The 15,647-nt window shown below is 35.4% G+C and overlaps 2 protein-coding genes across 5 annotated transcripts; one reads left to right on the top strand and one right to left on the bottom strand.

Annotated features, from left to right (window-relative positions):
- The first annotated feature begins 789 nt into the window (after window positions 1-789).
- Window positions 790-10,693, top strand: LOC101745492 (regulator of gene activity). Of its 4 annotated transcripts, none has more exons than XM_021351388.2 (9): window positions 790-1,201; window positions 3,084-3,365; window positions 4,949-5,132; window positions 5,483-5,653; window positions 8,047-8,082; window positions 8,226-8,430; window positions 8,578-8,742; window positions 9,970-10,105; window positions 10,562-10,693. In XM_021351388.2, the coding sequence occupies exons 1-9, from the start codon at window positions 1,151-1,153 to the stop codon at window positions 10,634-10,636; spliced, it is 1,305 nt and encodes a 434-aa protein (XP_021207063.1). In that variant the 5' UTR covers window positions 790-1,150; the 3' UTR covers window positions 10,637-10,693. The 4 variants fall into 4 exon arrangements, with proteins under 4 accessions (XP_021207063.1, XP_021207060.1, XP_021207064.1 ...); XM_021351385.3 differs by having other exon boundaries at window positions 792-1,201; window positions 5,426-5,653; XM_021351389.2 differs by lacking the exon at window positions 8,047-8,082 and having other exon boundaries at window positions 793-1,201.
- Window positions 10,694-11,151: 458 nt separating this feature from the next.
- Window positions 11,152-15,012, bottom strand: Cdc37 (HSP90 cochaperone CDC37 homologue). The gene is given in 5 exon segments (NM_001043526.1): window positions 11,152-11,364; window positions 12,723-12,912; window positions 14,095-14,210; window positions 14,348-14,914; window positions 14,980-15,012. Coding segments are annotated over 5 exon segments (1,119 nt in total).
- Between the last annotated feature and the right edge of the window lie 635 nt (window positions 15,013-15,647).

Here is a 15,647-nt window from a genome sequence, read left to right as displayed (position 1 = left end):
TACAAATTTGAGATCTTTTACGCAATTGAGAAGTTAAAAAACTTGCACTAAGCACACCGAAGGACCGTCTTCTGACCGTTGTCGAAACTTTGTTAAATCTGCAATAACAGCAATGTGCACCCGATCCTTAAATATTTTCGTTAATGTTTTGAAATGAAATCCACAATTTAACTGCTGTTGTAAATTGTGAATTTGAACTAGGTAAAATGTATTTTTAACGATTTTCTACCCATCTGTACCAACGCCAGTGGTGGGCGAGCTCACAGACCTCTACCTGAAAGAAATTGTTAACACTGCTCTGGCTTCGCTGAATCTACTACCAGTTAAGAATCAAGATTCAATGAGAAACTCAGTGAGTGTCATAGGGGTTCAGTACTCTCAGTTAAGCTTCGATTTTACGACGCTAGTGGAGGGTACTTGAGACTGGGTTGAAGAAGGCCGAAGGCCTGGATCGAATAAGGCAACGACGATTGTTCGTTGTCATCATATAGGTCGGGAATGTAATTTACGGCGGCTACGATAAGAGGGCTATTACGCCGTGCAGCTTCCTCAAAGAAAGGTTCTGATGTTCTCTTCAAATATTAACGAATCGCTTCTAAATCCAAGTATTCGTGAAGATCTGAATCTTATACACCGTATACATTTTCCTTGTTTAAAATTTTCATTTTCTAATGTAAGATTTAGAAAAGGACGAAGAATCAAATATTTGCTATATATACCTAGTTAAATTTCATTAGATTGTAGTCTACGTAATGTGTGCGTAGATTGCTTTCAGACGCCATCCAATCTGCCGGAAATGTTGTATTCACAGTGATACAGAAAACACCTCAGGGAAGATAATAGATGTCTGACTCGAACTCGTTTTCAGTTATGTTTAAAATATTTTTTGGTTGGGTTTTATTATAATGAGACCGTCCGATCCATTCATCTGTTCACCTATCGGAATCATTAGGAAAGATGAATGATCCACCAAGCTTCCGGCACTTTGCAGGAATAGTTTAGTTTTAGACAAGGGAGGTGGGTAGTTTATAATTTTCAAATAATGGTTGTGAAGTTTAGATTATTTAAAAAATAAGGCTTTAAGTTAAAAAATAATTGTTTTAATCCTAATTTAGAGATTTTTTAAAGTAATTCTGAACAAAGATAAGAAATGAAGAAACGAAGTTCTACGAGGCACAGTAGCCAAACTCATGAAGATCAGGTTTGCTACTTATAGTTATGCTGTAGAGTCTTATAAAACTCTCAAATACACGTTTAAGCACAGTATTATGTACAGTATTACAGGTTTATGTACAGTAACGATGCTACGGATTGCACTAGTATGGGTAGTATAGTAATGTAAATTAAATAATTTTATTGTAAATTCTTAAAAATATTAGTATAAATTTTAAATGACAGATCTATAATAAAGAGACAAAACGATTTATACTATTTAAACTATTTAATAAAATTGTCAAAACTATTTTTATTTTTTAACAAACTAATTCATACGGCCTGGTTTTGAAGCTTTTTGATAATTTCCGTCTGCTTCTTCAACCTTTTAACAATATGGCCGCCTGTTGTTTAGGGTAATGTGGCGTTCAGCGAAATCGTATGAAAATTTTAAAACATTTATCAGTGACGTAAAGATGTATCAAGTTTACAGTGTTTTATAGCAGCGTTTTACGCGAAGACAGTTTTATGTACCATTTATATTGGTGTTTAAAATTTTGAATGCACAAAAAACATCAAAATTGGACAGTCAACAAATCTTGTTTATTACATCGAAGCGGAAATATTTATCTTGGCAGAGTATACGCGATTATGAACCATTCTTATTCTTTATAAAATAGTTGAACAAGGACTGATAATAGGTAAATATTGACAACGTTCTCAAAGTGAGCCCAACAACATCACAACAAAAATTGTCGCCATTGTTTGACAGGGGCAACTAAGCCATTTACTGATCTTTAATACATTCTCCATATCCTCTCTACTGTATAATATGCTCAACTGAAAACAGTTTTGTGATGCTCTTCAACTATCATCTCTCTCATACGTCATGCATACACTTAACCAAAGTTTAAATTAATAATAAGCAGCATGCAATTCCATATATAGTTAAGTATTCCTTCTACTTTCTCTTTCACATTTCCAACTACTTTACAACCGATTACTCCATGATTTAAATATTAGTTTTATTTATATTATATATTTATAGCCCATATTCCATAGAGTTGAGTCACACAAAATTGATCTCTTTTGTCTCAAACTTGATAACAAATTTTCTGATTTACAACAAACATTGTATTCAGAGGTTCTGCACATATTGGCACAGAATTTAACTGCTTTTCCGTTTAATATAACCATTGTGTCAACATACTGTAATTACTTGTGCAAAATACTTAAATTGTGAAAATTATTCTTATAAATGAACTCTAAAATCACAATACGAACCAGATACTGATAATGTAAGAGCAATAAAAATTATATCTGCTTATAAAATTGGAACACGATTTAAATATTTGAAATTGTAAATGAAATAGGCATGAATCTGAATAAATTTTATTCTACATCAACTTCGTCTCACACTTCCTTGACAATACCTCTGTAAAATTATTAAATATGTCCACTACATGATTATAGTCCATTGTGTGTAGTCATTTATCTATTATATATTATTAAGAGGAACTTTTACCAAGTAGATGGGTATTTTTGCTTAAGAAACGTTTTATGTTTTAGATCAAAACTAAATTAAATCTAAGCATTCACTAGGCACAAGTCAGGTTTCCGGTAAATGTAGCATAAAGATGTTATCCTTTTCCCCTACCTATGCTGATAGCCTTGAGAGGCTAGCAGAGGGAGATATTTCAGCTTCCACTGAGAAGATCCAACTAGAAACTCAGTGGGCTGTGTTTATTGGTTAATTTACTCGTTGAGCCCTTCGCCACAAGCAGTGGGTTGTGCAGGTTCAGAGAGGACGGTGGCCGGTGCTTAAGGTACCTAAAAGCACCGTTTATAGATCGGGAGATCCGTAATGACGTGCTTAGGGCAATGTTACCTACAATAATTATATCATATTGTAAAAAGGCTTATTTTTTTAGGTTATGGCAAACTTGAATTTTCAACAAGTGCCTCGAAGCCTAGCTAGTGGCGGAGTTGGTGGCGTTGGAGGCAGAGTGAGCTCAGGTCTTGTTGGTAGTGTCTCAGGACATGTGACACCAACTTTTGGGGGCGCCTTGTCGCCTGGCCGTAATTCAACTGCAATGCCAGGCGGAGCTCCCCCATCAATGGCATCTAGAGCTACGTTGTTTGGTCAACGAGCTTTTGCAGACCGAAGGGTTACAATGCCAACAACTTTATCTCAAGCTAATTCTAATTCAATGGTAAGTATTTTAAAATATTAATTGTGTATATGGCTAAAAATCAAATTAGTGTTTTCTGCTGATAAATATAAATATCAATGAACTTTACTTAAATAAATGAAATGCTTAGACTTTAAATTCAGACATACCTTGAAGTAAATCATCATGTCAGCTAACTTACACCACCATCTGTTAGAAACCTAAGGAGGTCAAAGAGTATATAGACACTTGAAAGGCAAACGTGACTAAGTGACAATAACTGCTTTGTACATAAATGGTAGGCAATAACCATATTCGATCTGGAAAAACAAATATATTTCTAGGTATATTAAAATTATTTCAATCCTACAGCTAGATTTGTTAAAATATAATTTTTCTCAGGTATTTCAACTTTAAATTAGTCTACTGTAAAGTTCACGCATTGTCGCTTAGTCACGTTTACCTTTCAAGCGTCGATATATTCCTTTGTTGAAAATTACACAAATAATTAATTAGCAACAAAAAATATTGTTATTATATATTGAAATAAAAGCTGTCATATCTTTAAAATTGTAATAAAGCACATTTTTGTGAAAAAAAAGTCATAAATTGATTACATAGTTCTGGAGTTCATCTCAGACAAATGTCTAGTTTTTATTATAATATATCTAATTAGCCCCAGCTATTTTTAAAAGATGTGGAATCAGGCAAACTGACATTATTGCCATTATTACAAGGGTGGTCACATCTTTGGTGAAGTAGAAAAACAAACTTCTCTACCAATACCTTATTATTTTCCTAATACAATATTTTAGAGGTCTGATTGCTTTCGTTATCTATTGTCTTAAGATCTTAATTACCAGTCAACAAATTTTATTTTACATTGATATTAAGACAATTTTTATGAAGATCTAGAACATGTTTTAGTTTTGGTAGAGCTTGTCTTTAGTTAAGTTAGACTTAACTTTAGTTCTGCAGTTCTTGTTTTAATTATTTTGTTAGTAAAGAATGAAATGTCACTATCTACCTGACTCTTTCTGATTTTATAAAAAGCATTACAGTCACTTTGTAATGATTAAAATGAAGCTACAACCTTTTTTTAAATCAAATAACTTCATTGTTACTTATAATTTTATTAGGGGAACACAATTTATATAAATCTATAAAACTTGCCTGCTGGGCTAAGTGTAAATTTATTTTAGTTTTAGCAATCAAACATAAGTGATAAAAATTTAATGATGAGTGAATGTTAGCATAATTTTCAAATGTTATTGAATAACACCAAAGAAAAGTTTGAAGTTTGGAAATAATAAATCTAAGATTAAACTATTAAGAAAAAACTAACTAAGTACTTATTGTGTCTAAGACTTGTAGAAACTGCAGTACACACTATCTAATTATTAATATGCAAATTTGAGAATTTTTTGTCTATGTGCTGTTTATTGTTAAGGATTTTAATTTTAATAGTTACTTTAAACCTAAATTTTGAATATTTATTCGGCCTATGCTTTGATCATAAAACACATTTACCTACTTTTTATACAAATTTAGTTATTTATTATATATATTTCATTTTAGAATAGATGTTTAAAAATGAGACTAAAGGGTATATTTTGTTTCTACAGTCGAGTATGAGTAATCTGTCACGGTTCAACGCTGGCAACAACTACCATTCAGTTTTTGGTGAAGGTGGTGACACATCAACACCACCACTTCTGGACCTAAGCGAATTTCCATCACTAACAGCAAGAGGCGCGGGTGACCAAGCACCCACTACAGCACCACCACCTCCGGGCTCTAAACCCTATGGTGAGCAAACACACTTCATAGATTATAAAAGGAAGTCAAAAGAAAATTCACAAAATGTAACTTTCAACATCATTACTCTAAGACAATAACGATACAGCACATAGACGTCATAATAAAACATCACCAAAATTTTTTTTAGAGTGAGAGTTAGAAACCTCAACTTTTAATCTAGAAAACCGATATGGAACATGATGATGTTGAATATTCTGGGTACTCAGTAGCTCACATGGCACTCGCAACGTGTCCGTGTGACTTTAGCCCACAATATGTGTAAAAGTAAAATTTTAAAACAGTTGGTATGGTGAAGCAGCCGACATCGGAACAATCAGAATTTACAATGTCTTCGGAAGATTTTCCGGCGTTACCCGGCACGTCGACAGGCGCCAGTACGACGGGCGGCGCGACGGCGGCGGCGGTGGCGGTGGCCGGCGCCGGCGCCTCCACGGTCTCCGCGCCCGCACCTGCAGACATTGCACACGCACCAGACAAGACGCGCAAAGGGATACAGACTTCTCCTGAAGGTAAGTCACATTGACATTTAATAAAACAACGGATTTGGGTCATTAATACAGCAGCGCTATTGTATATTAGGTTGGGGAAAAAGTTTCTTCGCATTTTTAAGAAAATTCACAACATTTTCTAATATAGTTTATTTACCTTTCACTAAAGTATGTAGGTACCATTTTGTTCGATAACTTTTTTCCATCTTGTAGGTAGGGACACGATCCCATTGCTATAGAAATTTTAGGGCTTCTGATCAAAACACCGCGACAATTGGTTTTGGCAATCCTCTCGCGATGTTAACCTGAAACTGCTTAAAGAATTCTGAAGAGACCGAAACAGGTGGAAATCTGAAGGTCAGGACGACGGGGGATGCATTAACACCTCCCAGCCAAGCTCACTAAATTTTTGCTGAGTGGCTAAATATGTGTGAGGTCTAGCGTTATCATGATGAAAAACCACACCCCTTCTGTTGATTAATTCCGGCCGCTTTTTCTCAACTTCTTGCTTTAATCTCATCAGTTGTTCGCAGTAGAGTTTAGAATCGATGGTCCTGCCTGGAGGTAACAGGTTATAATGAATAATGCCCTTCCAATCCCACCATACACACAGCATCACCTTGTTGCGAGTTAATCCGGGTTTTGCCACAGTCTGTGAAGCCCGACCGGCCTTTGACCACGACCTTTTTCGCATGTTCTTGATCGTACGTGATCCACTTCATCACCAGTTCACCAGATCACCAGATCACCAGTTGTCAGCTTCTTCCAAAATGGTTCGGTTTCATTACGTCGTAAAAAAGAATCACAAATTAGTACACGGTTCATTAGGTTCCTTTCAGTGAGCTCGTGAGGTACCCAAATATCAAGCTTTTTTGTGTACCCAGTTTGTTTCAAATGCGCCAAAACTGTTTTGTGGTCGATTCCCAGTTCTTCAGCTACGTCCTAACTACTGATCCATTTTATCCCTAATAGGGCGACCAGAGCGACGTGCATCTTTGACATCAACATTTCCGGATTGAAAACACTTAAACCAAACTTGTGCTACTCTCATAGACACTGCACTAGGTCCATAAACATAGCAAATTTTTTTTTCTCCTATCTACGCCGAAAGTTCGGTTTTCGTTCCGCTATACAGGGAAGAAAGTGTAACTTTTCCTCCCGCTGTACAGGGAAGAAATTGTAACTTTTTCTCCCTGGGTACAAGTGCGCATGCGCTTTAGTGTCTAGGTCTGCTCTCACGCACCTCAAATTCTCCGCCATTGTTGTGCTCGGGTAATTTGCAATATTGTGTTTAGTGTAAAAGTGAAATAAACAAAAGGCAATAAAATTTTATAGTGAAGTATTAAACAAAGATGAGTTCATTAGACAGTTCTTATTCAATTAGTAGTAGTTTATTTAAAAATTAAAAACAGTTAAATTGTTTTTTTTATGAGTACGGCGGGGCTCCGCCCCCCCTTTTTTTTGACGCTGGGGAATCCATTTACGGATACCCGGTCCGGGGGTAACGAACCAGGCTATGTCGGACTCCGGCGCCTCCTGAGAGGAAGAGGGGGACGAGGAGGGCCAAGGTCCTCCACCTCCCCGAATTCCTCGCAGGAGACTACGCCTTGAAAAAGGCGCGCGAAGCACTTGCCCCGCAGAACGACTACCGACTAAACCCCATCGAGCTCCACCACACCGGCTACACCAGACTTATGGTACCGCAGTGCGCGCCAAAAGTCCGCCTTCGCCGGTACCCGTCCTGATGATAAGACGGGATTTCATCTCCGGGAAAATCCCGAAGGACGTCATTTCGGGAGATACACCGTGGGCGGCGCACACCTTGACACCTTGCACCGCCCCACCACCGGACCGACAGTCGAGTACCGGGCGCCCCCGCACCCGCCACCTGATAGTCCCTACGGGGGCTGAGCGGGTGCTTCACGCCCGCGCCGCCCACCCCGCCTTCAGCGCTGAGGTGCTGAAGAAGGATCCCACTCCCTTTCGCGCTCCTCAGGGACAATGTACTATTTCGGCTTGCGTTGCATTTTTACCTTTTTTGTAGTAAAATTTTAAAATGTATCGAATTTCTTCATTAGATTCACTCATCTTGACAGAACGAACAATAAATGAAAATCACACATTTCCTCTTCTTTAAGATTTATACTTTTAATGATATTTTATTACAAGTTCATACATACTATAATGCGAAAACACTTTTTCCCCAACCTATTATTTTGACATTTTTTGCCATTAACTTACAAATATTTTTCATATTTGTTTTAAAAAAGTGTACTTAAGTAAAACTTATGTAGTATAAATTGGTGTATAATTTTGAACCCATGATCTAATGCTATTTTTATTTTTCATTAAAAATGTAAATCAAACACAAAAATGTATACTGATCTGACATGTCTTTATTTTCTCTCCCTAAGTTGTCAATCAAGGAGCGCATAATATGGAATTTTACGGTACAGTACATTCTCCATGGAAATGTTTTAAATTGCTTGAATGCACGCATTCGGAAAGCAAATTTACTACATTTCCAAAGTTTTATTAAGTAGGTCAAAATAAAGGGCACCATAATAATTTGATTTATTGTTGATTTCTACAGGCAAAGTAACAAACATACCGGATACAATGATACCAAACCAATTTGGAATAGTCGGTCTATTGACTTTTATCCGTGCTGCGGAATCGGACCCTAGTCTAGTGTCGCTAGCATTGGGACAGGATTTGACTGCTTTAGGATTGAATTTAAATTCACCTGATAACCTTAACTTGACGTTTGCTGGCCCATGGGCGGATACGCCTTGCAGGTAATTTATTGCTTGAAATGATACTTATAAAGTAATGCTCTTTAAAGCGATAAATAAATTTAGATTTGACTATTTATACTTATTTTCATAGTGATACAGAAGGTTTAGCAACACACACATACATCCATTTCGTTTTCAAATTTACAGACCACAGGACATGGATTATCACGTACCTCCCGAATATCTAATTAATGGTTCAATAAGAGAAAAACTAGCGCCTCTACGACTCGGAAGATATAAAGAAGATCTATTATTCTATTTGTTCTACTGTTTCGTTGGTGACGTTTTACAAATTGCGGCTGCAGCAGAGTTGTATGTATTTTTGATATATTATTTAATTACATAATCTTTAACTATAGTGTGTTGTATAGCCTCTAATCTGATAAGGCCTACCATCAGTGGGATTCAAACTTAGGTTTCAGCTGACAACCCTAACATTAGTTGTGTAAAGTACTGCATGTGAATGAATGTGTATTTATACATTATGGGTGTCAGCATTACCAGAACACTATGTAAAAATATAATCCGTCATAAAATACAATTATGTACTTAGCTACCTATATCGATTATCGCTGGTTTTCTCCTGCTCGGCTCATTCTTATAGTTTTGTGCATAAACTTTTACATCTCATATTCTCTAAATAATTTATTTAAATTTTTAATAAAGAGGAATGGTTAAATTGACTTCTATTTAAAATGTAGATCAACATAATATATGTATTCTCTGATAAATAGCGGAATAGATTTTGGGGAATATTCTGTTTTCTGATAAAATGTAATATTTGGGGGACTTCCTTTTCCTTAGGGAACGTACCCATACTACGTGACTCGTTTAGGGGGGGGAGCGGTGTCTTTAAAATACTACGGTCAGTTACAGGAGCGGGGGGGTGGCTTAGGTTTTTATTACGTAGTCGATTTTAGTGAGAGAAATCTCGTATTTTTTCGCCCTATATTCGAATATAGCGCGCAGTGTTTAGCGCTTTGTAAACTCACACACACTACATAATTTACTAGTAATTTAAGTGTGCATGCAGTCTTATGCAATAAAGACGAGTATAAACCAATTTTTTTTTTCAATTTTTGCCTGTGAAATGATTAAAAATCATAATTATGAATTACTACGTGAAACTAAAGGGGGAGAGGGGGGTCTTGGCATATACTACGAGTGATCACAGAGGGGAGGGAGTGGTCGAAATAACAAAAAAAATAGGTCACGTAGTATGGGTACGTTCCCTTATATCTGCCTTAATCCCCTATCCACGCCATCTGTTGACACTATAATAAAACTACGCGTATAAAAACGGCGCGAAAAGTGTGAAAAAAAAATCTAAAACATGGTGCTGGTGCAAAAACGATAAAATTGTGACTGGCGAGAGTTGTATGTGCTGATTGATCACCAAGATCAATCAGCACATATAACTCTCGCCAGTGAGAAAATAGAATAGTGCATCAACGAGCTATAGACTGAGTCCTAAAACTTATCCTTTTCCCCGTCCCAAACATATTTAAATCCAAAACAAGTAATACTCCAATTTTGCAGATACAATCGCGAATGGCGATATCATATGGAGGAGAAGGTGTGGATCTCACAAGCGCCCGGCATGCCAATGGTCGAGAAGACTTCAACGTACGAACGCGGCACCTACTACTTCTTCGATGCGCACAATTGGAGAAAGGTAGTTTTTGAATAAGTTTTAAACTCACATTCAAAGTCCAGTTACAGCATACAGCTATAAATTTCAAAATTTTTAGTTTTTCCAATGTCAACTTCAAAGCGCTCATTCTTAGTTTTTTAAGGAAGTTGCGTTTTTGAGTCATATCTCCAGTTTGGTGGTAAATGTAATGCAGAACTTTGGGTTGCTAGACTAATAAGTAACATTGCAAATATTTGAGAAAGGAGGAGCCATTTACTATGCTGACTGACTACAGATAAAGAACTGTATTAATGTTAGTGGAAAACAACTAAGCATATATACATATGTATTTTTTTGACCCTTTCAATTATTTTAAATTTTAATCATATAACATGCTTACAGTACATTTAAAATGATTTCATTAACAACCAGTATAATAGTAAAAATTACTAAATTGCATGTGCATCCTTAATAAAAACATTTTTATGATTTCTACAGGTGCCGAAAGAGTTTCATTTGGATTACAGCAAGCTGGAGGGTCGGCCGCAGTTACCGCCCCATGTGCTCACGTAGCGCATCCACGCCTCTCACTCTATTGTAGTTTTGTTATATAAAAAGTACAAGTTTAAAGACGATTTTTTTTTATTTTTCTATAACGTCGATTTGGTATAGATCATATATAAATAGTTAATATTTACACAGATGACGATAAGATAAGAGATAAGCATATTTAAACGAAATTTATAGCAGTAGGACACACTGATTCAAGGGTACAGAATTTGAGTTTCGAAAAGATAATTGGAATTGAAATAAAACAGCATAGTAATGATAAATATATTTTTACTGAATGTCACATAAGACACGTATGTATTTTGGTGTTAATGTTGTACACTTTATTCATTGGAGTCTGTCAGATGTCGATGAAAACTTTATTTTGTGGAATACTTCTCAGACATTTGTTATAAAAATAATACTAACAGGGTTTTTTATCTTAAATTAACTAAATATATAGTCTTCTGCATCAAAATGAAAAATTCAAATTTTGAAACTTTCAATCTACACTGAAAGTAAAATTTACACACCTAATCTCAGTCAACATCATTAGCATTGGTAGAAGTTTCCCCTGAATGCTTTTCAGTTTTGGAATCCTTCATGGTGGGTTCCTCATCATTTTTGCCAGGTACCCAGAGCCCGGAAGCTATACATCTGTTCATGTAATAAATTGCTTCTTCTTGAGGAATTTTGGCAATGGTAGCTTGCAGCATTGGAACATCTTGGGCATCAAAGCACTTTTTCAATTCCTTTAATTAAAAAAAAATATATATTATGTGTATGCAATTCAATGAAAATTATTTTTTACATTTCTTTATTTACCAAATTTGTACAGTCTTCAGAAGAATAATTTAATAAATTAAAAAATAATGATTGTATGGGTGTTTATTCCCAGCACCATTATTAATACTGCATTGTTGATTATCATTTACCTGCCTTTTGTAAACATGTAATTAAACAAAATGTCCCCTGCATCAGTAAACCAAAATATGACAGGCAGATATGGTTGACAGCATGGATGGAAGAAACATCAAAAGGAAAAAAGTATGTTATAAAATTATATATTTTTTTCGTTCAAATATATTTAATATGGTAAAATCAAAATATCTATTATGTAAACAGTTTGAGACCTTGACCTAGGGTCTGATTGCAACTGGTGACATTAATTATACATATTATTATCTTGTATCAGGTTAAGCCATGAGGGTTCTCAGCAACTACAGCAATAGAAAAACTGACTTCAGATTACGATTTTTTTATCATTGTCTTTGTATGTTGTATTATTTAAGCATCAAGCAAACATTACAGGTTTGATTTTTAAGAGAATCGCTGTGAAAAGTTCATTATCACACTAAAATTTGATATGGTAAATGTTATTTACTTTTATGAACTGCTAATATCTGCCTCCATAGGACCTGTTTTTTTTTCCTATCTTCTCTAGTAACCTCGAGGGGTTATTCTAGATTCGCCCAGCTAGTAGGTGAGCTCACGGGGCTCAAACCTGACGACGTTACTAACACGAACCCTAGCAAGAGCAGTGCTTTGCAGAATCTACCACGGGACCAGAAACGTTCGACGAGAATGATGACCAGTAGGACCTGTCGTGAGGCGAACCTTCCCTCAAGGCCTACATCAAGCAGTGAACGTTTGTGGACTGATAATTATGATGAATATAGGTTTATAAAATAATTAATTATATTTTTGAACTATAACCCTTTACCCATTCATAAACTAACAAGCATATACAGATAATAAAATTTCGTCAGTTTGTTCATTTATAGTATAGGCGCCATTTGAGTGCAAATGGTTAATTAGGTAATTTTTTCTTCTTGCTTAGATGGGTGGACGAGCTCACAGCCCACCTGGTGTTAAGTGGTTACTGGAGCCCATAGACATCCACAACATAAATGCGCCACCCACCTTGATATATAAGTTCTAAGGTCTCAAGTATAGTTACAACGGCTGCCCCACCCTTCAAACTGAAACGCATTACTGCTTCACGATAGAAATAGGCAGGGTGATGGTATTCACCTGTGCGGACTCATAAGAGGTCCTACCACCAGTAAAAAAGTAAAAAAAAATGTTTATAAAAGGCTAATTTCCTTACATCAGGCAGCTCCTCATAAACTTCTACAGGATCCAATCCTCCAGGTCCCAGCCTGGCCTTTCTTTCTTCTTCCTCTGCCTCTTTTATGGCTTCCTGAATTTTTTCTGCAGCACGCTTCTTGATTCTAATTTTAAATTGCTTTAACTCATCTTCGAAAGCATCTTTATAAGCTTGTTCTGCAGTTTGTATTCTGAAATATATTAATTTTGTCTCATCAAAGCATAAAATGAAAAATGAGTGGTAATAGAATTTGATTGTGTACATTATTATGCAGCAGCCAATTTAAATGACGTCTTGACTTGAGTTAATGCATGATGTTCTCTGAGTTTATTTCATCTGTTTGTGCAACAAAACCTAATAATTGCAAAATAGTATTAAGTTAAATGCATGAAACACATAGTGGGTAATATTGATTATAAGAAAAAAAATTACACTCAATGCAAACAAAATAGATATTATTTCTCTTGGATAATAATGGTGGTGATATCTGAACAGCCTAAAACTATAAGCAAAACTCTGATACATGAACAAAGACATATTCTGATATCCTCCTAACAGTTAAAATTCATACATACATTCATAATATTTTTTTTGTAAAATTCTGTATTATATTTTTACAACTGGTTATGGATACTTTGAGCCCACACATATAGGCACCATCAAGGGGGTTTTAGCTGTTATATCATAAAAATAGATATCAGCTTAAGCCTCAAAGTGGATGATATTCATGTAGTGCAGCATATGCACCATTAATAGAAATTAACAATTGCTTTCTATGCCTGTCTATACTAATATTATAAAGAGGAAAGATTTGTTTGTTTGTTTGTTTCGAATAGGCTCCGAAACTACTGGACCGATTTGAAAAATTCTTTTGCCATTAGAAGCCGACATTGTCCCTGATGAACATAGGCTACTTTTTTTAATATTTTTTTTTTGGTTTCATGTGTGTTTTAATTTTTCCGAAGCGAAGCGAGGGCGGGTCGCTAGTAATTCATAATTATATATTAAAAAGCAAAGCACCTAATATTATTTAAAACAACACAATTTATTAATCCTTAATATCAAACTGGTGTAACTGATAATTGTAATGAATATATATCTTATAATGGTTGTATATAAAAATATTTCTATCTACTTCATTTACAGATTTTTTTATGTATAAGAAAATTAATATTGCATTTGACTTCTTCTTTCATTCCTATTACCCTCTGCTGGGGTGTAGAGCTCAAATCAAATTCTTCCATTTACATTAGTCTTGGGCAGTTTGTTTTAACTCCTCCCACATCATGCCCAAGACGCCCATCTCCTGTTTCACCGAGCTACACCGAGTTGTTGCATTTGACTTGATAGATCATATTCGTATTGCACTTACTTTGAAAAGAAAGAGCCAACACAAGCTCTTGGATCCACATCCAATTGTCTGGACAGTTCCAATATGTACTGCATGCAAATAGTCTGGTGGGCCACATGGGACATTAGATCATGTTTCTGTAATTAAAAGTATTCATATTCATGAAATATTAGTTACAGACAAAAGTCGTAACATGGCTTTTACTGAATATTTTAGGGATTTTTAGCTGTATACAATTAACTTTTGCTACTTCTAATTAATTTATTTAACTTACCTCCTCCATTTCTAAATTAATACACCAGATGACAAGGTAATTGGCAGTTTCTTCACAGACTAACTGGTAATGGTCCAGCAAAAATTTAGTGGAGTCCTCATATTTACGGAGCAATCCAAATTGCTTCAAAAATTTCTCATTCTCTTTGATAAATTTCTTCATTTTAGCTTCTTTTTCCTCTTCAGTGAGGTTTTCATTGCTGGGTCTTAATGCTTTTGTATTAATCACTGTTTTATTGAAACCCGGCTCACTAATGGTATCTACATTCCATGGCGTATGCTTGTCTTTTTTCCTGAGTTCTTCATCCTTTTTCAGTAATTTTTTTTCATCATTCTCAAGCTCAGCTAGCGTCTTTTTTAATGAATTTAGATTAGGGCTGTCTGCATCAGCTTCCGATATTTTTTTCCTGGTCTCGGTTAGACGTCGTTGGTTTTCTTTCTTTCTTTGCTCCAGTTCCTCTTTCTCGCGGCGTCGCTCTTCCATGCGTTCCACACGGGCCTGGTGCCGCCATCGAAACAATGATGGGGTATCAATGTTTGGATGGGTCTCGTCTTCATCGTCGGAAATCTAGAAAGCATACTCGTAAGTCATTGCACTCATATAAATTTAAAAGGTATTTTTACAAGACTCACTTCGATATCTTTCCATTTGCTGTAGTCGACCATTGTTTGAGAAACTTGATTTAGTTATTCACTTTGATAATATTCAAATATTTTGAACTTTACTAGTAAATTCAAAAAAAAATTGATTGGTTCCAGAAACTCGCAGAAATCGAAAATTCTTTCACCTTTCAGACTTGTTTGACATTCCGCTACTGACACAGATTATCTATACACTAATTTAACATTTTTATCAAAATTTTATGGGATTTTATGACCTGGTAGCTGAGACCTTTAAGTCATGTCTTATTTTAATTTATATTCATATTTTTATGAAAAATGATATTATGGAGTGAAATGGAATGAAGATGATTAATTTGAGACATTAATCAACTGGGATGAAATTAAATGAAATGAAATGGAATGAAATATAATCTCAGTAAAATGGTGGTCATTTACTAAGATTTTTTCAGTGGACTTTTTGGAGGATCCCGAGAAGTTACGTCCAGCAGCTTTGTTTCATTTTCCCACATTTGTGCACTTTCACAGATATTAAACAGTTAATAAACCACCATCATTACACATTTAAACCCGAAGAAACACTAAATAAACAAAATAAAACAAATCACAGAACTTCACTCCTCGCGTTCCCGCCAAAAAGTCCTTTTATCAAAATAGGCTCAAGAGCCATAGATTATACA

This window comes from Bombyx mori, chromosome 7 (assembly GCF_030269925.1).
Source record: "Bombyx mori chromosome 7, ASM3026992v2".
Classification (NCBI taxonomy): domain Eukaryota; kingdom Metazoa; phylum Arthropoda; class Insecta; order Lepidoptera; family Bombycidae; genus Bombyx; species Bombyx mori.
Note: the sequence above shows the minus strand (reverse complement) of the source record. Positions and strands in the feature narration are given on the sequence as shown.

What these genes read in the sequence shown, in the direction of transcription:
- LOC101745492 (XM_021351385.3), top strand. Translation starts at nt 1,151, where the DNA reads ATGAAGAAACGAAGTTCTACGAGGCACAGTAGCCAAACTCATGAAGAT. An exon ending in GCCAAACTCATGAAGATCAG is followed by an intron (nt 1,202 to 3,083) that starts GTTTGCTACTTA and finishes TTATTTTTTTAG; the next exon opens with GTTATGGCAAACTTGAATTT. An exon ending in ATTGCGGCTGCAGCAGAGTT is followed by an intron (nt 8,743 to 9,969) that starts GTATGTATTTTT and finishes CCAATTTTGCAG; the next exon opens with ATACAATCGCGAATGGCGAT.